This window comes from Triturus cristatus, chromosome 2_1, assembly GCF_964204655.1.
Source record: "Triturus cristatus chromosome 2_1, aTriCri1.1, whole genome shotgun sequence".
NCBI classification, from domain to species: Eukaryota; Metazoa; Chordata; class Amphibia; order Caudata; family Salamandridae; genus Triturus; species Triturus cristatus.
Genome location: NC_140581.1, coordinates 632,911,685 through 632,939,634, shown reverse-complemented (window position 1 = coordinate 632,939,634; position 27,950 = coordinate 632,911,685). Strand labels below are relative to the sequence as shown.

Here is a 27,950-nt window from a genome sequence, read left to right as displayed (position 1 = left end):
CCATCTGTAGTAAATAAGGACACCGAGAAAGAGCCTCTAGAGAGGAGAGGGGAGGGTCAACTAACCCAGTAGGGATGGAAACTTGCAGGGTCTTCACTGAACTCAGGGACAAAGTCACTCTATTAAAATCACTAATTGTAGCGCTTACTAAACAGGGTAAGATACTTGCGGATAAAGATCAACCTAGAGTAGACATACCCATCCAGCCATTACCCATCCAGCCATCGTGCTCGTTATTGAGACAGGCCAACTCGCTAGGAACCAGAGCAACCCCTAAGCCTATTAACACTATAGTGCCACTCGTACCACTAAAATACATTCAAACGCGTCATCCTAAACAATCAAACATAAAACTCATTGACCCAGTGGGTACCAATGAAACAATCTAGCTGATACTGAGCGCCTTTATAGTCTAAGATGTGAACAAGACCAACGATCCCATAGGAGCATCTTTATTATCAACGTACCAAAATCCTCGTCCTCCTATGTTAAACATGAAGACAATAATTCGTTGGTTAATAAATCAATCCATTGGATTTGGAAAATAAGGGGGTGCAGGTCAATCATCAGGGAAGATATCCTTTGGGCAAAACGACTAACCCACAACGCCTCTCCAACTGACTCGATCGAATTACATCTAAGAGATGAGACCTTAGCACACAATCTTATAGCTCTAGAGGCAAGATCGTGCCCGCCTATTGCCACAAACATACAGATGAAGTATAACCCCCCTGCCATGCTCCAGCCTCATGCCCGCAAAAGAAATGCCATCCTGACGGGGACTGACTCATCCCTGGCTTTAAATGATTGACTGGCATGGCAAGACTATGCAACCCTTATGATCTCATGCCATCTAGTCAAGGTCGTATCACCAACTCATAAGACTAACTCGGCCGGGGATCCATTATGTAACTTGCCACCCAAGATCCAGCCCCCTACTACGGAGATGATTCTACACAGGCCACCAGCGGCATCCCATCAAGGGTAAGCCTAGATCAGGAAGTATGCTCTATTGACCCCCAGCGTAATGGAGGATCCCCATTTAGCTGCAGTGTCCCTGAGGAATCATCACCTACACTTTGCATTCTGATGTGGAACGTGGCAGTACAAAGGTCAAGGATGGAACTTCCTCATTGGATGCAGTATATAGAGCAGTTCGACATCTGTATCTTAAAGGAAACGTGGGTTACCACACCTGTTTTCATCCCCGGTTATGTCACGATAAGCTGTCCACCTGTCACTACTAGACCAGGTCGACCGGCAGGGGGTTGATGACCTGGATCAAGATTTATCTGCAATGTGCCGTCAGAGAGATTAAGACCAATAGCTCGAACATCCTTGCAATCAACCTTAGGGGCAGGAACAGTAAGGAGGTGGACATTTACAATGTCTATCCCCTTGGAGTCAAGGCGGGATCCAGTTCACCAACCATACAAGCGTTGGAAGACTGCCTCCAGGAAAGAGAGTCCTTTTCTCCCTTAATAATAGCAGGGGTTTTCAATACTATTACGAACTTTTGGGCTCAGGAGATCTAACAGACAGTGGCAAGGTAGACGAGCTGTGACACGTTCCCCCACTTGACTTGCAACCAGTCAAAAAATTGACTCAAGCCACCTTGCAGCTTCAAGCCTTAATCCTTGAGTATGGCCTTAGGGAGCTAATGGCAGGACTACATTCGACAAGATGGAGGCTAATACCTTCAACAGAACTGCCAACATGAGCCAAATCGATTATGTGCTAATAGATCTGAGACTATGGCCCGAAGTGTTGGACATGACAGTTGGAGTAACTACAGATAGCGACCACAACCCTCTTGAGCTTGCCATGACCACTATTTGGACTAAGACCACCAGCAGCTCTGACGCAAAGCTTTCGACCAAGAAGGTGTACCCTACAAATAACAACAGGTGCCTTAAGTGGGTGCGTCGAGCTATTGACACCAGCAAGCTCGAAGCCATGAAGCAAGCACCCCTGGAAAGTACTAGCAAACTTAATGACACACTAGCTCGGGGGGATGAGCTTTCAGTGGTCACGACTATCCATACGTTTTTCTTTACCCAGTTAGCCTCTTACTTTAGCCTCCCGAGGTCCCATCGCAAGAAGTCACTTGACAATTTCCAACTTTCCTGGTTTAATTGGAAATGTAAGAAACTGCAGTCAGAACTGGCAGCTGCAATTAGAGCAAACAATGTGGAAGAAATACGACTGGCCAGGAAGTCTTAAAAGCTAGCACAGGTAGAAGCAAAAAAAGAGTGGACCGAGGACCGTTGGATCCAGATTTGTGACGCCTTCCAAGGGAAAGATTCTCAGCACTTCTGGTTGCTAGTTACCAGGGGTCAAGCTGAAAAATCCAAACCACCAACAAACAATATCGCTGAGGCTGCCTGGTTTGATCATTTTTCAGCAGTGTACACGGGATCTGGAGTGACGGATTTTGAAGGTTCCATCAAGGAATACACTAGTTTTCAGCCAAACAGTAACCTACTTTCCCCAGCCGAGATAACACAAAGCATCAACTCCATAGTTAAAAACAAGGACTCAGGTCCTGATGGTGTACCGGGAGATGATTTGCTCAATGACCCTTCGAACTGGACTAACTACGTCCTAATACTAGCAAATGGAATTTCTGCTGGGGCCCCGATACCTCCGCCATGGAAGGGAGTTGAGGTTATCCCGGTCTTCAAGAAGGGGGAACGTTCGCTGCCCACCAATTATAGGCTGATTAGCCTAATCAATGGTGTACAGAAGGTTTGCTCCCACGCCCTTCTCATTAAAATCACTGACTGGATCGAGGAAAATAACATACAATCCCCCTTCCAAGCAGGTTTCATGAGGAAAGTCAGCACCATTGATCAGGTCTTTCTTTTTACTTTGCTGGACTAGAAGACAGTGTTATTAGAACAGGGCAGTCTTTATACCGCCATTATTATTCTAAAGTCAGCCTTTGATCCTAACCCCAGGCCCAAACTATGGCAGGTCCTACGTGATATGGGGCTCCCGTATGACATCTTGGCACTTCTAATTCGATTGTATGAGGACAACTATGCAAGGGTGCGCTGAGGGGATAATTAAAGTTGTTAGAGGGGTACGGCAGGACTGTGTTTTAGCCCCCACCCTATTTTCACTCTTCATAAACGGAGTGGTGAAGTAAAAGTAACAACTTTACTGTTTGCGGATGACACTCTGCTGGTTTCCAAAACACCTAGTGGCCTCCAGTTGTTACTTGACCATTTTATGGCCTTTTGTGGATTGAGAGGATTGAAGATCAACACCTCAAAAACAAAGCTTATACTGATTGACCCCCACAAGTCGTTCCGGTGTAAACTGCTGTTGGGGGGACCCCTCTGGTGAGAGTGGATACCTTTGATTACTTTGGTGTAACCCTTACGGAGAAATTGTCCTGGAAACAACACATCTCAAAACTAACCCTTCAGCAGAGGAAAACCACAGGGGCACTGATCATGGAACATAGGGCCTCGCAAACAAGGCTGATAGCAGCCGCGCTCCAGATTTATGATCAGAAGGTGGTAGGTTCTGCTCTTTATGGGACTGAAATCTGGGGGTTCGACAATTTAGAGGGCCTTCTCCACACAGAAAATACATTTTTGAGGTCGCTTTGTTCTCTTCCCAGAGTAGCCCGCTCTTTCCCCTCAGGTTTGACATGGGCAGAACCACCATAGTGGATAAAGCAAAACCACGCCCCCTACTTTTCTGGCTAAATCTAAAACAAATACCTGAGCTTATCCACTATGTGGCCGCCCTTGAAGAAGTCCTTAAGTTAGATAGGTTTAAAAAAATTGGGTTGTTTAACAACATCATGTCATTGCTTTCCGCTATAGGCTTGGGGAATTTGTGGGTCAAGTCTGATGTTAGCTTGTTGCCCCGTAGAGACTACGTTAAGACCCGCTACAGGAACTGGTTGGATCAGAGAAATGCCACACACACAACAGGAGGCGATCTCACATCTGAATTATTAGAGTTTAAACTACTAGGCATGTTCGAGCAGTATATGGAGGTTATCACCATTCCGTGTGACAGAAAGTTGTATATTCAATTTAGATGTGGTACCATCCCTCTGAAATCGTTCACAGCGCCATGGCAGCAGGGAGCCACGGAGGTATTGTGCTGCTGTCCCCGTTGCCCAGGGGTCCATGAAACGATATAACACGTGCTCTCTGCTTGCCCACTCTATAAAACTCCGAGACATAAATGGTTAGCCCCTGTTTGCAGGCAGATTTGTACCTAATGTCATCAGGATGCCCTACGCATTTCGAAAACAGACTCCAGGCCACTGATAGCTTGCGCAGTAGCCAAGTTTGTGGGAAAAATGTGGCTTATTAGGAGGTTTGCACTGAAGATCAACTGAATCGATTGTACAGCTTTTAAATTGATCCCTAGTGCAGTTAGTTTGAAGTTATAGTCTACACATCGCATATTAATAGCATTCGAAATTGAGATCAAGCCACTGTGATTATGTGCAAGGGTTATCTGCACAACAACCCTCGGTAATTCCTTTTGTACAATGGTAACATTATCGAACTACTTCAACACATTGTTGCTTCATTTACCCGAGCTATTGCTTCATCCTTAAAGGGGCTAAGTGATCAACAATGTAAGTTGTGCTCCCATTGGTTTTTTAGGTCTCGCTGAGACAGCGAAAGCTGTCTCTTTGAGACATTTTGTAAGTGGATTTTTGAAAGTGCTTCCCCGGCATAGAGCTACAGTGCACGAGGCGTGCACGCGCGCAAAGCAGCCATATGGCTTTACGTCGCTCTCCCTGCCTCTTTGACCCTTGCATTCCCCCTCCCTTCTCACCCAGCCCTGATTACTTTCACTTTCGCCGCTTTGTTGTTTGATCGCAAACGCGATCACTTCCGCTTGTTTACTTTTGTAACCTCCCAGGAGGGCTGCCCGTTACATATGACTTTACTCGGTTCGTTTAAGTTTAAGAGCCCTCTTTACTTAATGAAAGTTCCAAAATCTGAAACTTACTTTTCAGCCCCTCCCACTTATCCTCGGTGTTGTCGTCCTCTACAGCAGGGCCGCCGCAACCACTATTCTGGAATGGGTGGGTAACGGCTAATTCTGCGCCATGTTTCCTTTCACCGTTCGCCGTGCACATCGTCTAGCAGGTACGTGTTTTTCCCCCAGACAGTCAGTCCCACAAGAATTAGCTCTACTATACAGAGTTTGCTAGTGAAGCGCTACTTCGTATTCTTTCTTTGAACAACTTTGTTTTTGACCGGTTGAGGAAGTGCACCATTCCTGGAGGTACTGCAATACCTGATTGATGCGTACAGTGGAAAATGTTTAATGTGATCCTTCTCAGCTCTTTTTCTTTGCCGTGAGTTTAAATGCTTTACAACTTCCTGCTTGCTTAATGTTCCATGCTCTAGCCCCTCCCACTTATCCTCGGTGTTGTTGTCCTCTACAGCAGGGCCGCCGCAACCACTATTCTGGAATGGGTGGGTAACGGCTAATTCTGCGCCATGTTTCCTTTCACCGTTCGCCGTGCACATCGTCTAGCCAAAAGGAAGGCTTTTTTAAAAATAGAAGTTTTGAGAGAGTAGATGGTAAGATGACTTTTTATTTGCACATCAATTTCCCAAAAATAAAGTTATCTTAGCAGAATAGGAGTACTTGTGCCATCTGTGTTAATTTCTGCCATGTGGCCAACTTGAAGAGACTGACCATGCCGCTGCAACAGTGACTTCGCTTACATCTTTCCATAGAAGATGACTGAGCAATTTTGCTTATGTGTCGTTATAAAACGTAAGCGTCACGTTTTACCATTTGTCACGAATGCATATTCTCCCCTATGTTTATATTATTGTTTTATTTAACAATTATAGCATCGAGGAGTTGAGCATTCCCATAACTGAGGCATCACAGGATAGCTCTGCTTACATGAAGCCTCGAGATAAATGCTTTGCGCAAAGGCCCCATTATAGTGGTTAACATGATAACTTTATTGCAGAGGAGCACATGGGTGGTTTGGCTTCACAATTCGCGGTACTGATATGTATTATATAAAATGCCAGACGCGCTGTACGTTTCCAGTTCAGTTCAGCATCTTACAACCGTGCATGTTTCTTTGGCGCATCCCTTAAACAAACGTTTTCTCCTTCAAAGAATACGTCCTATAAAAAGGTAAAGTGTGCCTATGTTCGGTTGGGGTAAGCTTGACAGCCACTGCGTGAATGTTTCAATAAATACGAGCCTCGTCCCACCCTATACAAAGGTGTCCACCGACAGCCGGAAGATTGAGCAAAAAAATACAGCATTGAAGAAGCTGACCTATTCAGACCTTTCTGACATAGATTTTGATAGATTTATGGTTTAAACTGATTAATAGTCCGTTTCTGAAGATTGCCTACGAGACACGTCTATGAGGCGCAGTCTTATGGACGCGTCTTTCTGCCATTTGTGACTGCTGACCTCGGGCACTCACTGCAATCAGTCACCCTGTCCTTACACGGGCCGGAGGAACGCGCATGCTCACGTGTGCTCAGCTTACAGGCGCATGTATGCCCAGCTCTGCCCTGCGATCACTCGGTGTGGAGAGCACGGGTGAGCCGGCTTGTTCATCTTCGAAAAGCGTTAATACGGAGGCTGTGCACAGCCCCCTTTAAAGTCACTGTGTACACATTTTTGTGTTCTATACATAAGGTACACACTGATCAAGGATTCAAAAACGATATTATAATGTGGGGTAAATGTGATATTCGTAGAATGTTAACTGTTTAGAAAATAAATTGCAATTGCGAGGTTTGAGCTGTTGGCATTGTAAATAACAATGCCTTTTATTTACGTGTTGGTTTTTAAAACATAAATAAAAGGCATTGCCATTTCCAATGCCAATAGCTTAAACTCTCGCAAATGCGAGACCTATTGCATTGCAAATGCTTGTCTAATATGTATGCAATATGGTACCCTCGCACTAAACGCACTTGCACTTTCTTACATCTACTTGTGAGGTCCAACCCGTGAGAGCAATCTCTTTAGTGTATTTTTACAGGGTTTTATTTTACCTGCAGGAAGACTTTTAATATTGTATTGTTTTTACAAATGATAGTTTTTAGTTGTCAGTCTAGCCATAAACTGATGGATCCACCTAACAGAATTTCGGCTGTTGCACTTATAATGCATTTATGCTATGCCTTCAACAGTGTATCCTCACAATATATACACTTGCACTTTTAAGTAATCTTCCTAGGGTTCCATTATGTGTGAGCCTCTTATTCGGCTTACTCGCTACCCTACATTCCATTTTTAACTGTTTATTATGAAGTTTATACATTTTAATCTGTCAATTAACTTTTGTCTGCAGAATGAATTATGGCAATGTATGCGATGGTGAATCCACTGTTTTGTACTTCTCTGCACTTTGATGGTCACAATGACCGAATAAAGTTCTTTGACTGACTGACTGACCAAAGAAAATGGCAAAAATATGGCAACATTATTATTATAATTATTATTATTATTATTTATTTATTTATTTTTAAATGGAAAAGGGTAATGTGCAAGAAAGTTTATTTATTAATAAATCTGCATCAACAAAAGGTTTGCTGTGAGAATTGTAAACTCTTCACAGCTTTCCAAAACAGGCTAAGTTGTAGAAAAGTAATTTTCTTCACCACAGTTTTTTTAATTTTTTTAATTTTCTAAGTGAGGGTCACTATTTTCTAATTTTTGTGGTTTCTACTTGCAATTTGTGGTGAGAAAGAGGTGTGAAACCAAGGGGTGAAACTTGGAAGTTGCGCTTTTCAGAAAAGTAGACAAACATCTGAGTTCAGCAAGGGGTAATTTGTGTATATAGCTCATGGTTTCCTAAAGACATAATCATGAAATAAAAAAATAGTGTAAGGTAAGTAGTAAAAAATGGAAATAGATGACAATGTTTTCATCTGTATTTGCGGGACTCGACTCATTCTTTAACATGCATCACACCTTCCCCTTTCAGAAATATAAAGAGTTTGTTGTTTGTCAAAATTCTTCATACCTAGTCATCAACTGAACTGCAGTTTATAATGATTTTGTTATTGTGTTTTGACTGTGAATCAATTAATAAGGTAGAATCTAATGAATAAAAAAATTGTATGAAGGAACGTTATGCATTTTTGAAACGTGCCCAAGAATCTGACTTTAGAAAATGGGGTATCTACTTTGAACTTTTCCCCATAATATCAGGTGATTCTAAGGGCTTTTTACAAAATGTGTTCTTTTGTGCACTCCGACTTACCTTTGGAAGACAAATATGTAATGACATTTAGTACATGATAACAAATGCCCTGCTCTTCTATAGTCACACTCTTCTAATAAAAAATGTACCTCAGATGTGTTATTGGACATATTGCACAGGACTGGAAATGCCCAAAAAACACCAGGAATGCTTCAAAATGCTTGATGTGAGTTATATTGATTATCGTTCTGGGAAAGCTGTGGTATTTGAGACTATGGTTGACTGGCACCCAGTGGAAACTGACAACCCCAGATATTTGAAAAAAAGTAGAGATCTGTGGATTTCCTGGCTAGCATTGCTTTCATGGATCACACTACTCTTTCTTACCCAAAAATACCCTGCAAATGTAATACTCTGGCTACATTCAGAGACTTTCTTCATGATTCTGTGGGGGGACATTCTGGAATCTGGTGGGATTCCTACTACCCAGCATTCCTATGCTTTTGCTAACAAAAGCAGTGCTCTACTTGTGTGGATGAGCCTATCTTCTGCAAAAGGAAATGCCCCAAACGGCAATGTGGGAACACCATGATTGTTCATTTGAATTTCAACCAATGTGGTGATGTGGGTAGCTGCTGTATTTATGCATGGGGTTGGCCAGTACCCAGAGAAACCAACCAAGACCAGACATATTTGAAAACTAGACACCCGTGTAAGTCCAAGGTGGTGTGGCTTGCTTGGATCCCACTGAATTTTCTTAACCAGAGCATCTTGCAAATGTCAAACTTAGGATTAAATCACACAACTTCATCACATTTATATAGCCACGAAGGGGGTCCAGGGATGTGTGGCTTAAGTGGATCTGATCACTTTTACTTGCCCAATTAATTTCAACATTTCAGTGCATTTTTGCCTGGCAGAGCATGGCAGAAATTGCAACCTACAATAAAATTCCTATTGTCCTGCATTCCCACGCTTCACTTCACTTCTCCTGGTGAAAATTGAACTCCACATTTGTGAGTTGGCCTATCATACTGAACAGGGACTGGCCAAAATGTGGGTAATGTAATGTAAAGTTAGTGTAGTGTCAAACATGGTTAACATTCAGGCCAATGCTGTCACATGTCTTGTACCCACCCACACATGTTGGAACCAAATTCCATGAGAGACAAGTGGAAATACAAACTTGTAAAGGTTTTGTCATTGGGTGAAAGTGCCAGAGAATTTTAACAATTAAAACTATGGGGAAATTGTGGTTTCGACCCATACTGTGACACCTGGATATTTCAGGTAAGAAAACATGCTGTGATCCAAGCAACCCACACCAGCTTGGATTCTCTTGTATTTCTAGTTTTCAGAAATGGCCAATATTTTCAGGGTTCCCTGGGTGCCAGCCATCTTCAGGTCCAAAGGTTGCAGCCTGTGGAAAGAGAGAGGAAATTGGGAGTTCTCAGGTATAGGGCCCAATGCAATTCCTGACGAAGAGGGAACTCTGTCGGAACAACGACAGTGTTCCCTCTCCGCCAAGACTAAAGGCCACTCTCCTGATTTAAATTAGGGAAGACCATAGTTTGACACCGGCTGAGACTACTCCATCTCTGCCGTGGTCAAACTTCTATGATGGCCCAATGCTGTAAGGGCCACTGGAGGTTTGGCGATATGTCCACCAACCTAATTTAGCTGGGTGGACATAAAGCTGTTCTTTAATGCCCATCACCAGCAGGAAAAACTTGACAGTAACGGGCTTTGAAAAGTTCTCAATGCCCCCTCGCCACAGGAGGGGGTTGAGGGGGAAACCCCTATGGAGAGAGGGGCATTGTTTTTTTCATTTTACAAAAAGAAAATCTTGATCGTACGGCACAATTGCAAAGCATTGACAGGAACCACCACTATGACACTTCCTGCCAATGCTAGAAATGTTCGTTGGTCCAGCGGGAATTTCTAAATTGCCCATCTAAACCTATGCCAGGGTAGCAGAGTAAATTACTCCATCGACCTGGCGCAGGACAGGCCAACTGCCAAAATGTAAATCAGGCCCAAAGTTTTGGCAGTCACAGGGCATTCATGGTAAGAAAACATGTAGGACCCATGCGCCACATTACCCTTGTTTCCGTTTATTTTGATAGTTTCAGAAATGCCAAGGATTGCTTGTGTTCTGTAGGTGCCAGATGAGCCCGGGCCCAAAAGTTGCAATTATCCCCCATGAAAAGAGAAAGAAAATTGGGTGCTTTTAGGCATAGTTTTCGCATTCACAGGGCATTCTGGGTAAGACAACTAGCTGGGATCCTTGCAAGGCACATTATTTTGATTCCACTGGGTTTCTAATGTTCAGAAATACCCAGGATTGGTAAGGTTTTATGGGTGCCAGCTGACCCAGAGCCCAGATACTGCTGCCATCCCCCTGGCAAGTGAAAGGAAATTTGGAGTTCTTTGTGCATAGTTTTCGTATATAGGCTGGCAGAGAAGGGGTAAACCACCCCCCGCTCTGAGTCTCACTGTAAGGCAGAAAGACTGTCTGATGCCTGCAAGTGAGGCCTGTTGCCAAGACAGACAGGAAACACATCTGGACCTCTATGAATCTGGCTTGTCAATTTTCCATTGCCTAGTTCCCATCAAAACCACCATATTGGTCAATAATAGTTTGTCATGTGTGCTGTGTTGAAAGTGAAATGGTTTATGTTGTGCTCTCAATTGTTTTTATTTTTTTATTTCCAAACAGTATTGGTGCTTGAGACTGACCTGTAGCAAGTTCTATGAAGGGACCTCCTCTCATCTGAACTCAGTCGAGGTATACTCGGATGAAAGGTCTAACACCTGATTGTCTGCTGTGAAGGATGTAGTTCCTTTCACCGAAGATGTAGCGATCTCCATTGACTTCACAGCATAGAATTTTGTTTTGAATAAGAGAAATGAGATAGAGTGGTAATTGGCCTCTCTTTCGGGTCTGGGTTTGTTGTCTCCAAAAAGGGCAGGGTATTTCAGTCTTTTGAAGGGTTGTGCTTAGCAGTTGGAAGACCTAAGTTGCAAGAGTACTGAAGTGTTCCCGGTGGAATTATGCTTCACAAGACTCAACAGGACAGTGAGGACTGCATCTGAGGTGGAAACTGTAGGGGTTCCAGGGTCTATTAAAAATTACACAAGATGTTGCCTTGTCTTTATATAAAAAAGGGTAAATAGATATTTTTTAGTGTTGGATCATTGTTGAGAAATTCAGATTTTGTAATCCTCTCATAGATCATGAATATATAGAATTATAGATGAGTAATAGAGATTATTATCACCGGTGTTCTGTGTGACATCCAATGGACAAAGAGAGTGAACCTCCTAAAGTCTAACTCTGTTAAAGAAATGTTAAAAAGCCCAGTTCCACCATTACAGGAAACTCTAGGCCCATTGACGACTTCTCTCCAATTAGCAAGTCATTTGAGAAAGGAGTCACTAGCCAAATTCAGTGTTTCTCGGCCATATCCATGCTGTCAATTAGAAGTTTGAGGCTTCTGGAACTCTTGGATTTCTCTGCCGCTTTTGAAATAGTGGACTACAATTTGTTGGTTTATGTCTCAACCTAGTCACAAGAAAGAAAGGGCCCCCACCTGCATGGCTTTATTTCTTTCTTAGTGATCAGGGTTTTTGTCTTTCCTGTTGTAGGCTTCAAATGCTAAGTATCACAGTTGTCAACCCCAAAGATTCCCCTTTCTCTCAGTGTATCGTCAGTCTTTAAATGAAGTCCCTGATCTACCAAAGTTGACTTTAACTTAATGGGGCAATAAGGACATTCTATTTGGAACTCCAGCTATAATCATTAAAGATCTTTCAGTCATCTCTTCCTCAGTCATCATCTTTAGTGGTGACAATTGCTTTCTGAACAAAGGAAAAAACTAGTGGTTTTCCATCACATCTTAAGTTGCTTCTGACATAGTCCCTATAGAAAACCTCCCTCAAATTACTTATCAATCATGCTCATCCTCGATGGAGGACTATTTCTAATTAGTATGGTAGTAATGGACTATATTTGGTCAGTGCAAGGCTTCCAACTCTAGGGGACCCATAACAGATAGTTCCACCTGGCTAGTTGTAAAATGCCCTTGCCTAACCTCTTCACCCTCCCATTTAACCATATTCTAAAAGAGACTTATGGAATGGGCCCATGTTATCGCGCCGATGTTTTTATTCATAACAAAAGAAAATGTCATGCTCTTGATATCCGCGCTTAACATGACGAAGAACAGGGGCTTCCAATTTTATCTCTAATCTATAATTGACTTTGTCAATATTGTTAATCCCTAACATTTATTCTAGATATTGGAAAATACTTTTTGTGGAATATGCTGTACCTTAAACTTTTCGTTTTTATGGCTTAGTGGTCGTAACTATAATGTAGGGCATTCTCATCCGAATGTTATATTTTATATATGAACGGAAGGCATATTGAATTTCTGCAGTCTATATCACACTATATTTTTCACGATTACCTTCATACACAACTCTCTTTTTGTTGTACTGAAAGGAACACATTGTGCATGGGGCAACACTTTGCATTTGAAATCAATACATTTCTAGGACCTTTTTTTTTACTTGTTATTTACAATGCCAACGAAATACAAAGCAAATTTTTCTCTCTTCCGATCTGCAGCTCTGGCATCCTTTTGGGACAGTCATTTTTCTATATCATGGAGAATCGGGTCTGTGTGTCTTCTCAACCCTCTTTATTGACAGTGGAGATCCACCTTGGAGAGTTCTGTGCATGGCATTATGAATTAATAAGCCCTTTTACAAGTTTTGAGATGTATTTATTTAACTGTGATTTGCATAAAATAATCTAACCACCACGAAACCTAAATTGCAACAAGAAGTAGGAAAATTGCTTATGTGTTTTACTATGGAACAGGTGCTAGTCAGGTGACCCTGCCCTCCTTTATGTGACATGCCTCTTTTGAATGTGCCTACAGAAGAACAGGAACACAGTTATACCTAATGCAAAAGTGCATATTGAATGCACAAAGCAGTACAAGTTCAGACCTACACTATATGGTGTACACAGCACACAGTGAGGAGCCACTTTTTCCCTGGGACATTGTGGGCAGCCAAGTGCAGCCTGACTGCAACTAGAGGGATTATGACAACCCCTGCTGGCATGGGCAGTGGCAACGACCAGGCGGGCTCATTTTGCTGTGTCCGGCAGAATTGACCTGTGCCCTGGCTTGTGGTTAGTCGGGTGCAGGTCCAGTAATGGTGGCAAGCTGGGAGACTTTTTTAGTAGCCGTTGAAGCAAAATCAGATAAACTAAAGGTCTGGAGGGGGAGCTGCTGAAGAAGTTATGATGCATTAGTATGATTGGGCGGAGTGATAAGGATTTTCCAAAAACATAGAAGCTTAGATGGAAATCTTATGGTTTTTTTCTTCTTCACATGCCTTAATTGAACATTTCACTGCGGCTTTACACACAAACGTCCCTAAATGCTGCATGCTACTGTAACTTTGAGTGTGTGGGAAGGGGGTTGAGTTTTAGAGTTTATTGTTCTGATTGATTGAAAGCGCTCTAGATGGTCCTAGAAGAAATGAATATGAGTGGATACAATGACCAGGTTTATACCCTGTTTACTGCTCTAGTCACTAGCTTATGGATGGCTTGTCAATATAGTAGCACGGAAATATAAAACAATAAAAAGCAATTGAAAAGAAGTATAACAAGATTACAACCTCTTCTTGGAAACAGAAAACAGATGATATGGGTGGAATCAATTATTACTCAAAAGCGCTACCTATTCTATTTACTAAAACGTTTTTGTCTTTAGCGAGACATCTGTTAGCGGTTGTCTTTACAATTTAGCACTAGGGCCCGATTTACTAAGCTTTCAAGCAACTTGATACAGCAAGGAAACCTGGATAGATGTGTACAATGAAGTGGCAGAGCGTGTTGTTAGCCTCCTTGACTCAACGACACACTCCGCCACTCCAGAAACGCACGGCTGCACCATATTTACAAGAATGTGGTGCAGCCTTGCGTTTCCCCCTGCGAGTGTGGAAGAGGATCTACAGAAAGCTAACTACAGACCAGGCTGTCATGCACCTACAAACTCTATGCCACTCTTTTTCCACTTGAGAATGTTGAAGCAATACAGTGTATCCTTGCACATCTGTCCACCCAGCGAAATGACAATGCAATGCCTGTGGACAGTGGGTGCGTAGATAGGATATTGTATATTGAGCCAATTAGCCTAGCTCCTATGAGGGATAGCAAGCACTACAATGTGGAGCTGATCAGTTGGGCCGGTGATTTCAGCCACCTGGCCCCAGACTGACACCAACTGGGAGTACTTTTTTCCACTCCAAAAATACTTAAATCACAACAAATCACAACCTCCACCCATCCTTTGCAGAAGCCTCAATCACCTTTCCTCTTAAACTTCATGAATGAACTCAGAAAACGGTACATTTCAACTTTGACATTTTCTGCTCATATGATCTATTCTTAAAAGTAACTTTCAAGATAACATATTTAATAGCAATTTAGTAAGTGCATCTAAAGGTTAGGAACACAAAACAGATATTATAGGTGGCAGCTGTACCTGGCACATTAGACCAGCTACAGCCATCAGGCCAGCAGAGTAATTCTAAGGACAGTTCTAACTTTTTTTGCATGAAGACTCTGCAGTCGTAAAGATACTACTCATAAAATACCTTGTGAATAGCACAAAACCCTAAACTTACACAAAAGTGTAGGTTTATTTTTGTGAATCAGGCCCAATTTTGTTTCTCTTCTTGAGAATGGTATGAGTGAGAGAAATAAGTTACTTAGAACATTGAAAGGGTTGATGATGTAAAAAGGCTTTTACTGTGATATCTAATGATGATAACAGGTGCTTGGTAGAGCATTCTTCTGAGGTTGTGGTTGTCCTCTTTGTATATTGCATTGGTCAGATTGCCACCTTGTGCTGGTGCATTCAGGCAGTAAATCGGACACCCGACACTATCACCAAATTTAAATATATAGTTGAAACCACCAACAGTGTTTAAAATATGCCAATTTATCTGTCATTTATTCTTTTGGTATCAGCAAAGTTGACCGTATTTGTAGTTCACCTTTAATATCACATATCAATTCTCTTAAACAGTTGTTTTATTACTCTAAGGATATTTCTGTTGCAGCCACTTGAATTGATATGTTGTAAAGCAGAGAAGCATGATGTCCATTCTTGTCTTTGTATGTGTAGAACAACTGAACACATTGTGGACAATGTGGTATTTACCAATATTGTGTACTATATAAAAGGCAACTAACAATAACAATATAATAATTGGCAACTTGTGACACACCCAGTCACCGATTATAAAGAAAAGACATCAGAACTCAAATGTACTAAGTTATTGCAGTTGATTTCTGATGTCACAATGCCTGCTGAAGAACATGAAGAATTAAATAAACGTGTTCTTATAATATAGCAGCATATGGATTGCTTGTAAGAAAAGTAATCTTTCATTTTCGCTGCTTTAAGCAGCTGCTCCATGACCTGACCTGCTTTCCACCGCGGCTTCTGGCTCTGGCAGTAGGCATTGTGACGTCAGAACTCAGTTGTAATAACTTAGTACAGTTGGGTTCTGACGTTTTTCTTTATAATCGGTAACTGGGTGCATCACAAGCTGACGATTATAAAGAAATTAGGGACGAGCATTTATACAAGGATTGCAGAATCCCATATATTTGGTGATAGTGAGACCAACATGTTATACACACTATGTTTAACATGATTGTTTTTAATAACTGCTTGCCGCAAATATCTAACAGATTTTTGATATCTTTCATTTTGCACTAGAGCTTTTATTTTTTGTTCTTAATGTTTGTAAACATGCTGGCACTTTCATATGAAAGAACTAAGCGCCAAGCTTTTTAAGAGGTTTGTGGGAAAGGTGATGGTGTGACCATGTATTACATGGGATAAAGTACCCACTGGTGGACATGATAATGATATTGGAAATATCCTTAATGTTCTGTAACTCCTCAGTGACATGCAATATCCTTCTAATGTGTGGCAGGGGATACTTTACCCCCTATATTACTTGTGAGCAATTATTATTGTCGGCTTACGTCACACATCAATTTCTGTGATTTGTTGTATTTTATTCCTGCAATGAGATTGAATTACTGCTGAAATAATCACACATCTAAATGTGTAGTTGTTGCTCACTTCAAACTTGGATATGATTTACTCAGGAATCTGTAGGAGTTAGAAACTCTACCTGGTGGACAAAACGTTTATAAATCATGCCTCTAAGTCAGCATGTTTTACTTATGAAAGTTCATGAGAAGTTCATACATTGGTCTAGAATAAGACAATACTACTTAGACCCTCATAATGTGTGACCTGTAAACTGTGATGGGCCCAGTAACAGTAATTCCAAAGATGGGAAAAAACAGGGATTTTAACAGGCCACTAGTAATGCAGAAAAAATGCAACAGTAATTCACCCCGATAAAGAAAAAAACACAGCTACAACCATAAATCTGTTTTAGAAAGGAATCAACCATAGTGTAAAAAGGCCCAATCTTGTTTCAAGAAGTTAAATGCAATGTAGTGCCTACACAAGAATCCATGTACATGTCATCATGATACATTTGTAACTTCAGAAAAGTGTGTCCAAAATATGCTCACAGCCAAGAAAAACAATAACTGACTCAGACTGACTCTCCATTTCACATACATTTTTCCAATTAAAAAAAAAAAGTAATCCGCAAAATAAAGTATTTTGCATTTCTATAAACATTTCTTTTCTGCCTATTAGTTTATTTTCATTACAAAATTATAAAAATAACACTGTTAAATAATTGTGCTTCACAGGTCCTGATCTCCTGGCCTTGGTTGTTGGCTCAGATATTAGTCGTTGCCCAAACACCCCGAAACCAACGTGCCGTGGGTACCTACACAAGCGAACTCACTCAGGAATTCTAAAGGGCTGGAGGAAAAGATGGTTTGTTTTAAAGCATGATGGGTGCCTTTATTACTACAAGCAGAAAAAGGTAACAAAGACTACAATCTTCTAACTATATTTTTGCATGATTTTAGAAAGTATTACTAAAATTGTCGCTCTCAGAATCTGATTGATTAAATTGGGACGGAGGTACCTCTTGCAATGTAATACATACAATATGGTTATCTCAAAGTATAGTTCAAGAGAAACTGTGTTTAGCCCCTGATAGCTATGGCACAAGCGGCAGGCAATGTCCCAGAGGAATGCATATGATGTTAAAGCAGTATCAACTGACATGAAAGTTTAGAGCGCTATAAAATTTCCAAATCAATTCCGAAAATGTAGGAAAGATGTAATTTACAAAATGATATTACATGATTAAAAATTAATTTGGGGAAGTGAGGATATAGATTTTGAAAGTTTTAAAGCAAAAGTATCAAGAAATGGCAAGTGTCAATGAAAATCTATGTTCATGATAGACAGGGACTCGGGTGCAATGTCAGGCAACTACAATAGAACAAGATCTGTTTTTACCTTAGGACTTTGTTACTTTTCTGTTTCTAAAACTCCTTCACCAAGCATATGGCGGCTGGTAGGGAACGGGGTGTGGTGCAGCGGGGAGGTGGGGGTTGAAAAATACAAAATATATTAAAAAAACACTTACCTCTTCTGTCATCTCCTTCTGTGAGAAGAGACATATGTCAGAAAGACATCTCTGGCTGAAAAGATTGATGTTACTTGGATCCTCATTTGAGAGATCTCTCCCAGGTGACACACCACTACAATGTAGCCATGCTTTTATTAGAACACATGTTCCTGGTATTAGAAATGTCTACATTGTTCTCTGGCTGGGCAGCATTTCACATTTAATTGGAATGCTAATTACAGATTCTAGCTGAAGAGTAGACTGCAGCTCTGGTACATTTCAGCACAATACTGCATATTCATTCCAAAAGTTACTTTTCTACGACAGATATCAAACATGTAAATATACTCCTGAATTCGATTTTTGATAACATAGTGAAAAATAACTTATAAACAAGACTCTACAATTTTCCTGGGCTGAATTGTAAAAATCAACTTTTTTCACACTTAGGCCTGCTTAAGGCTAATGTAACAGCCTAGTCAGTCACAAACAGCTTTTGGAAACTTTCCTTTGTGGGGTTATACATTTCTTTAATGTTTAGTAGTCACATTTTTACACTAAGCACTTACTCATGTGTGCATACAGGGTCCACTGAAAGGTAATTTACCAAATGTTAAAAGTAGATTTTCTACATGGCAGAACACATTCCTATGCCATGTGTTACTCCAATGATTTCAAATTGCAGTCAGCCAAGACACATTGGCATTCTTTGTTACATGTGTGTGTAGTGTAACTGGGCAGTGTGTAAATATACCTATATTAAAGGCTGCGGTAAATTATACGAGCACTGTAGAGAAATTCTAATATTGCTGAATGTAATACAGGTCTACCATCTTCTAAAGAACTTAGTATTCACCCATAATCAAATAGAATCTTTCTTAATTTCCATATTGGCGAACGGCATTTTTGAGGTTATAATTATGCCAGACGTCATTCTATGAATCAGAGCTGTGATTTTGGCATATGCATTTTCTTGTACACTTATGTTGAACTCAGCTGTGCATAGTAACTTTGTAAATCAGACCCACTGTGTCTCGAAGTTATGAACTATTAACATTTACTTGTCCTTAATTCTGGCTTTAATAATGGCAAATTCAACTTTTCAGCAGCTTAGCCTAGCTATGGGAACAATAATTGGCAATCCAATCTTTTTTCCTTGCACATCTTTGTATACAAATTTTGATTCAAGGCTATTTTAGCACCATTTTCAATAGTCTTTTCAGAAGAAGTCTTTTTTTTGGTTCTAAGGGGACTGATTCCATCACAATCCTGAGAGTTACATCAACCTCCTGGACAGTCTGTTTTCTATCTCCTATTTTCATCCATGGAGGACTATAAAAATAGGTGGATAAGTGCTGAAGGAGTGCCAAAGGCAAGCCCATCTGGACCCATCCAAGCCCAACCAAGTCCCGGGGCTGGCCACCATGCCAGTCAGAATCCAGGACAACCTCCTATTCTGTTCTCCCCAGAGACAGGAATTCTCATACAACTACAGAGGTACGTTGTTTAAGCGTGACGTCTTTCTATCAATGGAGATTGGAAATACACTTATGTGAAATTGTATTTTCTTGTCAAACGATAATTTGCAATTGCACTCACTAATAACACACTATCCAGGAAGCCCTGAAGTTAAAGGCCTCCATATATATTTCTTTGGTCCTAAAGAAGACCATAGACCCATAGGGAATGTTCCAGGCTGAAAGATGTCGACCCAACAAATAGGTGTCGTGGAACAGTGACTCATCCACTAAACACCGCTTTGTTTTTTTTAGACTTATCCCTATCCTATTCTTTCCCCCCAATAAAGATTCACCCAAAGGATAGGAGACCATTTTAATCCACTCAACACTGTCAACATCTAGACAGGCCCCCTGGTGGAGGCTTCGATGTCACTTGTAGAACAGGACACTCAAATGACAAGACCCGACGATGATGCTATCCACTGAACCACACTAAGCGGAGATTACATTCACCGCAGTCTGTGAACGTGTGGTTGAGGGTCCCCGAGACAATAAGTTCTGCAACTCTACTATTGAGACTTTTGTGGTTCATCCCCCCCTTTCTGATAGATAATCAGTACCTCTTGGAAGCTGAATGAATCTCTGCTTCTTCCTCCCTCCACTTTTTTTATCTGGACTATTCAGAATCCTCAACAGACTTACCCAGCTAACTCTATTAACGGCTGAATGCAATGTTTCTCTGCCGACCTTTGCCACTGAAGCAATAAATGTTATTTCTTCAACCTTGATAACTTTAAAATAATTATTTTCCTTAAATCCACCCTCAATTGCTGAACTCCAATTTTTTGTCTGGTAAAACTGAATCTGTTGCACCAAGTAATGTTATCAGCCTGTAATTTGCTGGGTTAGTTATTGTCCTTTTTAATGTACTAGAATCGCTACACACAGTTGTCAGTAAATCTAAAATTAATGTGTGCAGGAAGCTGCATTTAAATGCTGAGGAAATTTCATGGCCTAGCTCTGTATTTAGAGTACAGTTGGAAACCCCATGGGGGCCTTTATGCATTGAAGATTTGGTTGTCTGAATTAATCATACTATATCCTTCTAAAATGTGGGTTCAGATGCACAGTGCTCTCTTCCATTCCTAACTAGTAATTAGTGCAGGGAACTGCTCGAGAACACCCTCTTGACCCTCCTTGTCCAATTCTCTTTTTATACTGAGAGCTATATGATTTTTCCGAGATTGGTGCAGCAAAATCACCTTCTCTGTAGCTCAAGCTGCAAAGATCTAAAAACCATTCATGTTCCTCTTGTAAAGAATATTACATATTGTTAACCATTATGCCTCACTAAGCTCATGGTTCTCCCTTTTGCTGTACATGTTTGCATTCCCCTATATCCTCCATCAAATCAGAAATGTAGGACCTGGATAGCTCTCATATGCGTTTATCAAATAAGTCACAACCATGAAACAGTTATTCGTCATAACAAATTCCCACATTCTCCCGAATTGACAAATTATTGCATATAGTAGGGTTCACCCTTAATTTTCAACATCCTTAAGCAAAATCACTTAATTACTGAACACTTAATTCATGGTGCCCATATGAAAAAACAAACTTAACTCCTCAAAGTGTGCATATTTCTCAAATTGCATATCTTTCTTAGGTTATTTAGAAATGTTTGCCCTTGAGAGATGGTACAAATCAAATTCTTTAATAACAGTATACAAAGACAGAGAGCTAAGTATTCTATACTGATCATTAATTAAACGATAATTGCTTTAACACTTAAAGAAATAAATGTGGTCCACACAGGTAAATCCTCATTAAATTGCCATTCAGTCTCCTTCAGGTTAATCTATCGGTACATCCCCTAGTTTGTTGCCTTGCTTATTTTCTTTTTGTGGGGTGGAAATCTTATCTGGGATAAGCTTTGTGATCTACCATTGTGAGATGAAATTTCTGGTAAAAATTCCCAACTCATAAAATTATCTTCTTACAGTGTACCTCAGATTTCTTAAATATTCCCTGAAGAATACTGTAACAGGAATTCTGTAATGTCTCCAACCAGGCAGGACAGAGTTAGTGATTAGTTGTATTTCTCTTTAGGTAGCTTCACCACTCATCCCAGCTAATTGTTTAAACTTAAGAGGGATGAGCTAACATATTATTCAGATTAAATAACTCCTTTTTAATGATGAAGCATTTATTAAAATGGCCTGATCATCTTTAGAGTACCATCCTTTCCCTTTAACTGTCATTTGTAACAAGACTGACCTTCCTGTGTTTGCCTCACACTTGAGGCAAGTCATGGGCATAGGTTAGTTTTGAACCTGTATAAGGCTCTTAAAGCAGGCAGAACCCTATATCACCTGAACCCCAGACGGAGATGGTATCTACAGGAACCTCTCACAGACAGAGATTGGAACACATCTTGCACCCAGGTGCAGTGGATAGCAAACAATGGCAGATTTAAACTGACACATTTCAAATTCGTTCACTATACTTATTTTACCCTACTAAGACTACATGAAATTTACGTGAACTGGCCCTCCTAATGTACTAAATGCAGGGGGTGAAGGGGAGATGCCATGTTCTTTCACATGGTCTGGACATTTAGATTTATAGCTGAATACATAGTGGAAGTGACCATGATTGTGAAGCGAGTAACTTATATTAGACGTGAGAATACAATAAAATATTGTTTGCTTGGTGTCATACCAAAACCTAAAAAGCAACAGATCCAATATAAACTTGCCACTGAGGCCTGTTGCTGGAAAGCGTAGAATAGCAATGCATTGGCTATCCTCCAGGATCTCCCTGGTGTGTGCATGGGAATTGGACATACTGGAATGCGTCTGTGTAGAAGAAAGACGCATGAAGGAGTTCTGGACAGACAAGGGGCAGGGCAGTAATGAATAATTGATTGATCCGACCCCTAGATGGGGAAGACTAGAACTATATGGAGTATAACAGGATCATCTAATCAATGTATAATAAAGGACATAATGCAGCTGGACTAGCCCACATCCTTGATTGATGGCAAGTAATGCATCACAAAGCCATGTCTAATAAAAGCCCTGTTTGTAAAGCAAACAGAGTATGCATGTAATTCCAATATTGTTATCAAAAAGAGAGGAAGACTACGACAACTGAAGCTTATTTAAAAAGGTGCTGTTTAAGGAGATGCTGTTATGATGCTGCTTGGATGCAAACCATGTAACCTTCCCATATCTTCATTGAAATTGATTCTGACAGAATGAATTAAAAAAAGACCAGCCAGAAGTAGTCTGTTGAAATGTACAGTCTTCAGAAATTAAGGCAGGAAACAAAGTGAACTTTTGGGTATTTATTAAAAGTGGTTCAGGATAAACACCTCAGCCACCCAAAGGAGTCCAACTCCTGGCTCATTTGAAAACATACATTATAATCACAACCCAGGCCTATAGCATTCTGGAACTAATACAGAAGATACCACACATCTCCCTCATCAATAGAAAAACAAACAAAAAACAAATATGAAAAGTAAGTAAAACATAACAATCAAGCAAAAATAATGGAGTCTACTCTACATAGTCTTGTAAATATGAAGGAGCACAGGTTGATCTTTGAGACCTTCTACTGAATATAGCGGTTGGGTTATCTCCAGTCTTGTCACCAACATTGTCAGAATTACTGTCACATCCCACCAACCTTCCCTTGTACACAAGAACTCTGCCAAGATTCCGCACTCTGTGATCTGAAGTTTTGACAGCATTGTGAAACAATTTGATAACTTTCAGGGGTTTGGTAAACTTAAATCCAGCAGTGCCCCAACCAGGTTTTTAAATCACAACCAAATCACCAACATTAACATTAGTTTTCTTAACTGCATGTCTCAAATCATATTGAATCTTACTTTTAAAACATTTCTCATCTTCTCTCATTTTCCAATCCTACAAATGGGGGTCAGCACACTTGCTGGAAAGAAATGTATTCACCCATGGTAGTTCTAAAACCGTGACTGCCTCCCTTCCTCGAAAAAGAAGAAAAGGTGTTTTTCCTGTAGTCGAGTGAGGAGTAAATCTGTAAACTCCAACCCTTTTTAAGACCTCCTCTTTCCAATAGACACAATTACTCTTTGCCAATTAAATCATCGCTTTTAAGACTCGATTAAATCTCTCAACAGTACCATTCGTCTTGGGATGATAAAGAGCACACTTCTTATGGGTAATACCACTCCCCAAAAGAAACTCTTCCATTTCTCTTGAGACCAGCTGTACACCATTATCTGTAAGTAAAGACTCAGGTAAACCTTCTCTGATAAACAAGTCTTTTAAAAAATTAATTACAGTTTTTGTGTCCGCCTCTCTATAGAAACAAAGCTCAGGCCACCTTGAATAAAGATCTATGACAACAATAACATAAGTAACCAGACCTTCACCCTGAATGGGGCCTAAAATGTCCAATGCAATGTCCTTCCATGGTCCACTAGGGCGTGTACGAGCTCCAACGGGTTGTGTCCTAGTCTTCATCTTTTTCTCACACAGAGAATATGGTATACACTCCCTCACTAGACGTTCAATCTGCAAATCCATACCAGGCCACCAATAATTAGAACGTAACCTTTCTTTTGTTTTAGAAATGCCTAAATGAGATTTATGCGCCAGTTCCATTAATTCCCCACGTAAACTGGCAGGAGGTACTAGTCTATGCCCTCTCAGAAGCAACCCCTCACTAGAGGACAGTTGATCTTTCACACACCAAAACTCATTACAAGATGCTCCACCTTGATCTCTCTTGGACCAACCAGAACAGATGAGATTCATTACATTTTGAATAACTTCGTCTTCAAGACAGGCTTCATCCCAACAATTACACAAACAAAATCAGAAGATTTATTGAGAAAAGAATCATTCTGTTCAGTTTCAGAATGAGAAACAGTAATAGTCATGGGAACTAATCTTGAATGTGCATAAGCGACCACATTATCAGAACCAGGAATATGCTTCACGCAAAAGTCATGGGCTTGTAATCTTACCACCCATTTTGAAATCCTAGGTGATATGAAATCAATCCCTTTGTTAGAAAAAAGCTCAAATAAAGGTTTATGATAAGTTTTCATTCCCCACAAAAATTTCTTTAATTTTTTAACTGCCCAATGAACAGCAAGGGCTTCCCTTTCGATGACAGAATATCTAGTTTCTGCTCCCCTCAGACTCCTTGAGATAAACATTATAGTGTTTTCAGGACTAAAACCTCCTTGATATAAGACACCACCCAGTCCTTTGAGACTGGCATCCATGACAAGGATGGAAGTCTTACATGGATCAAATTTACGTAGTTTTGGAGCCTGAGGAAGCTTATATTTTATTTCACAGAATTCCTTCCAACACTCATCATTCCAGTCAAACTTAGCCCCCTTTTTTTAGCAAATTCCTTATATTGTATGTGTTTTCTGCAAAATTCTTAAAAATGTGTTATAGTATTATGCCATACCTAAGAAACGTAAAAGTTCTTCTTTAGAAGCTGGAGGAATAAGATTCTTGATAGTATCAACCAATTCAGACTTGGGTACCACACCATCACAAGTTATTTGGGGGCATATTATAGAGACAGGTGATAACATCGCCTTGTGAATTCCAATTGAAGCCCATGTTAGATGTGAAGGACATCTAACCTGAGCTTCAATTGGAATTCCATAGAGCATATTATCAAGCCCATTATTGCCGTTTTAGCGGCAGTTTTCTGCCCCAGAGTGTCCTAAGTAGTCTATTTTATCAAGACCAAACTTGTACTTCTCAAGTTTAACAGTTAGATTGTGAGAATTTAACCTGCCCAGAACATTCCTGACCCTAGAATCATGTTCACATCCATCACACCCATAAACCAGTATATCATCTTCATAAACACAAACTCCAGATAGTCCATGCAAAACGTTCTCCATTACTCGCTGAAAAACTGAGGCTATCGACACAAGCCCAAATGGCATTCTCTCAAATCTAAAAGTCACAAATGGCATGACAAAGGCAGTGAGATCTTTAAATGACTCATCTAGCAAAATTTAATGCTAGGCGGATGCCAAATCTATGGTGCTAAAGATTTTAGCGCCACCAACCAACGTTAAAAGCTCAGAAATATTAGGTAAAGGATATTTGTCCACCAAAACACATTTGTTTAGTTGTCTGAGATCCACACACAATCTCAGCGAGCGATCAGCTTTTCTAGCAGCCACAACCGGAGCCAACCACAAAGGTGCTTCAACTTCTTCTATTATGCCTTGAGACTTGAGTTTCTTCAATTCAACAACCATCTCCTCTCTAACTGAAAACGGAACATTACGAACTTTGAAGGAGACTGGAACTTAAACTGGTGCAAGTTTTATCTTGTGACTATATCCTTTTAAGCATCCTAGATTTCCTCCAAAAACATGGGGAAACTCTTCCTTAAATTTCCCTTCTATGGAAACATCATGACCAACTACCTTATGTTCTGTGGGTATAGGGTCTCAAAATGGATTCGGTTTGTCTGCTTTGTTACACACAAGGGGGTGGGGGGACGGCTCAGGCTGTGAAATCGACCGCCGCATATAGGTCTTGTCAGACCTATCTGCCTGTTTGGGTAGTAGGGGAGGTTCGGGTGGGGGGTTGGGTGGGTTGACTCAGGGGGGTGGCTGGGGCACAGGGTGGGCAAAACATGGCACAGTAAAGTAAAATGTATGAGGGAACAAAATTTCAAAGATTTTAGATATTTTGGACAGATTACTCACAGAAGAGAAGAGGAGATTAAGACGGCGTTAATAGAAAAGGGAAACAGTAGGATCATGATGAAGGAAAGGGATCTTAAACAGTTTTTATGGGTTCATTAAAGCTTAGAGTTATAACTATCAATATTTGTGGGCTCAACGACCAAGCTAAATGACAAAGGGCGGCAAGCCTATTGAAAACTATGAGTGCTGATATCTTATGTATTCAGGAGAGCCACATAGAAGGTATGCGGGGTGGAGTTCTCGAACAGCTTGGATTTAGGTTACTTGTTGCTACAAAGCAAGGCACCCGGACAAGAGGAGTAGCTATTCTAACCCGACGGAATGATATTATTGCTAAAAGGAAACTATCAGATAAATGGGGCCGCTGGGCAATAATAAAGTGTGTGTTCGCCAGAGAAGTCTTTACTGTTTGTTCATTGTACGGCTCGACCGCTGATGAACCAGAAGTTTTAGAGTATTTAGAATAGAATTAGCAAATTGGCCCACCCCTTTAATAGTTTGTGGTGATTTTAATATTAATGGACTGGGGGGGCTATGGGGCGGGGGGGAGATATCTATTCTGGGAGAAAAAAAAGGGTCTTCAAGGCACTGACTAATATGGTTAGCTACCATGGCCTCATTGATTTATGGAATTATGTAAAACTAAACGACCCATGGAGCACGTTCTTTTCTGCTCCACATAAGGCAGTTTTCAGACTTGATTATTTTTTTATATCTCACTCACTTGCACATCGGGCAGGGATAGAAAAGTATCCGAGGGTAATATCTGACCATAACCCCTTGGCCCTTACTCTGGCTTTCTCCGACGGTTTGCGTTGTGAGCGGATATGGACCTTTGAAAGAGAGCTCTTAATAGATCCTGAATATGTTTCTCGTATGAAGGGATGGATTACCTCATATTGGGATAGGAATAGATATAGTACAAGCTCTGGGAAGGTGTGGGACGCTTTTAAGGCAGGCATTAGAGGGGAGACGCTTAGCTTCACCCTCTCTCGACAAAAGAAAGAAGTACGTCAGACGGAAGCACTGCATAAATCTCTAGCTAGTATTGAGGAGGAACTGGCAACTGCAGTAAGCGCTGGTTTATCTCTTAATGATATCTTATCCCGGTTGGCGTGGGCCAAGGCAGAAATAGGAGATCAAGCTGCCTCAAAGGCAGCCAAGGTTTTTTTAAACAAGAGGGAACATTGCTATGAATTTAGTGATAGAATTGGCCGTACGCTGGCAGCCAGACTCAGACAAAGGAGTGTTAAGAGCGAAATAAATGAGATCATAGATGAGAGCGGGAATTTAGTTAAGGATCCACTTAAGATTCAGGGAGTATTTCTGCGGTTTTATCAGCGACTATACGGGGCTGGACCTTCGGTTCAGAAGGAATTAATATCAGGTTATCTTAATAGCATATCACTATCTCGTATTAATGATGAGGCTAGATCGAGACTTGAATCTATTTTTACATATGAAGAGGTACACTGCGCCCTGAAGAGCCTCCCTCCATGCAAAGCCTCCGGTCCTGATCAGATTCCTTTGGAATTTTATAAAACTTTCTGGGATGAAATCGGACCTGTATTGGTGGATACGATCTGCCTACTACAACTTGGGAGCTCGGTCTCCGACTCATGGTCGGGAGCTAATATTATTACATTTAAAAAAAGGGTAAACCACCCCTAGAGCCCGGATCTTATCGACCCATCACTTTAATAAACTGTGATGTAAAGATTATGTCTAAAGCTTTGGCTACTAGATTAAACTCCATAATAACGAAAGTAATCCATCCATACCAACACGGATTTATCCCTGGAAGAGGGACTACTCAACATATTCGTCGGGCAATAACTTTATTCAATGCAGCAGAAGGCTCCGGTGACCCTATGGCTATGCTTCTTCTGGACACCGAGAAGGCTTTCGATAGGGTCTCCTTGGACTACCTATGGCAGGCTAT

At 40.8% G+C, this 27,950-nt stretch overlaps 1 protein-coding gene across 1 annotated transcript in view; it reads left to right on the top strand.

The window, feature by feature from the left end:
* LOC146865704 (uncharacterized) overlaps positions 1–27,950 on the top strand; it is a 632,622-nt gene that overhangs the window by 369,629 nt on the left and 235,043 nt on the right. Inside the window, exon 7 of the mRNA XM_085640187.1 lies at positions 17,022–17,200. Coding sequence (XP_085496313.1) covers positions 17,022–17,200 — 179 coding nt within the window. The remainder of the gene's footprint in view (positions 1–17,021; positions 17,201–27,950) is intronic.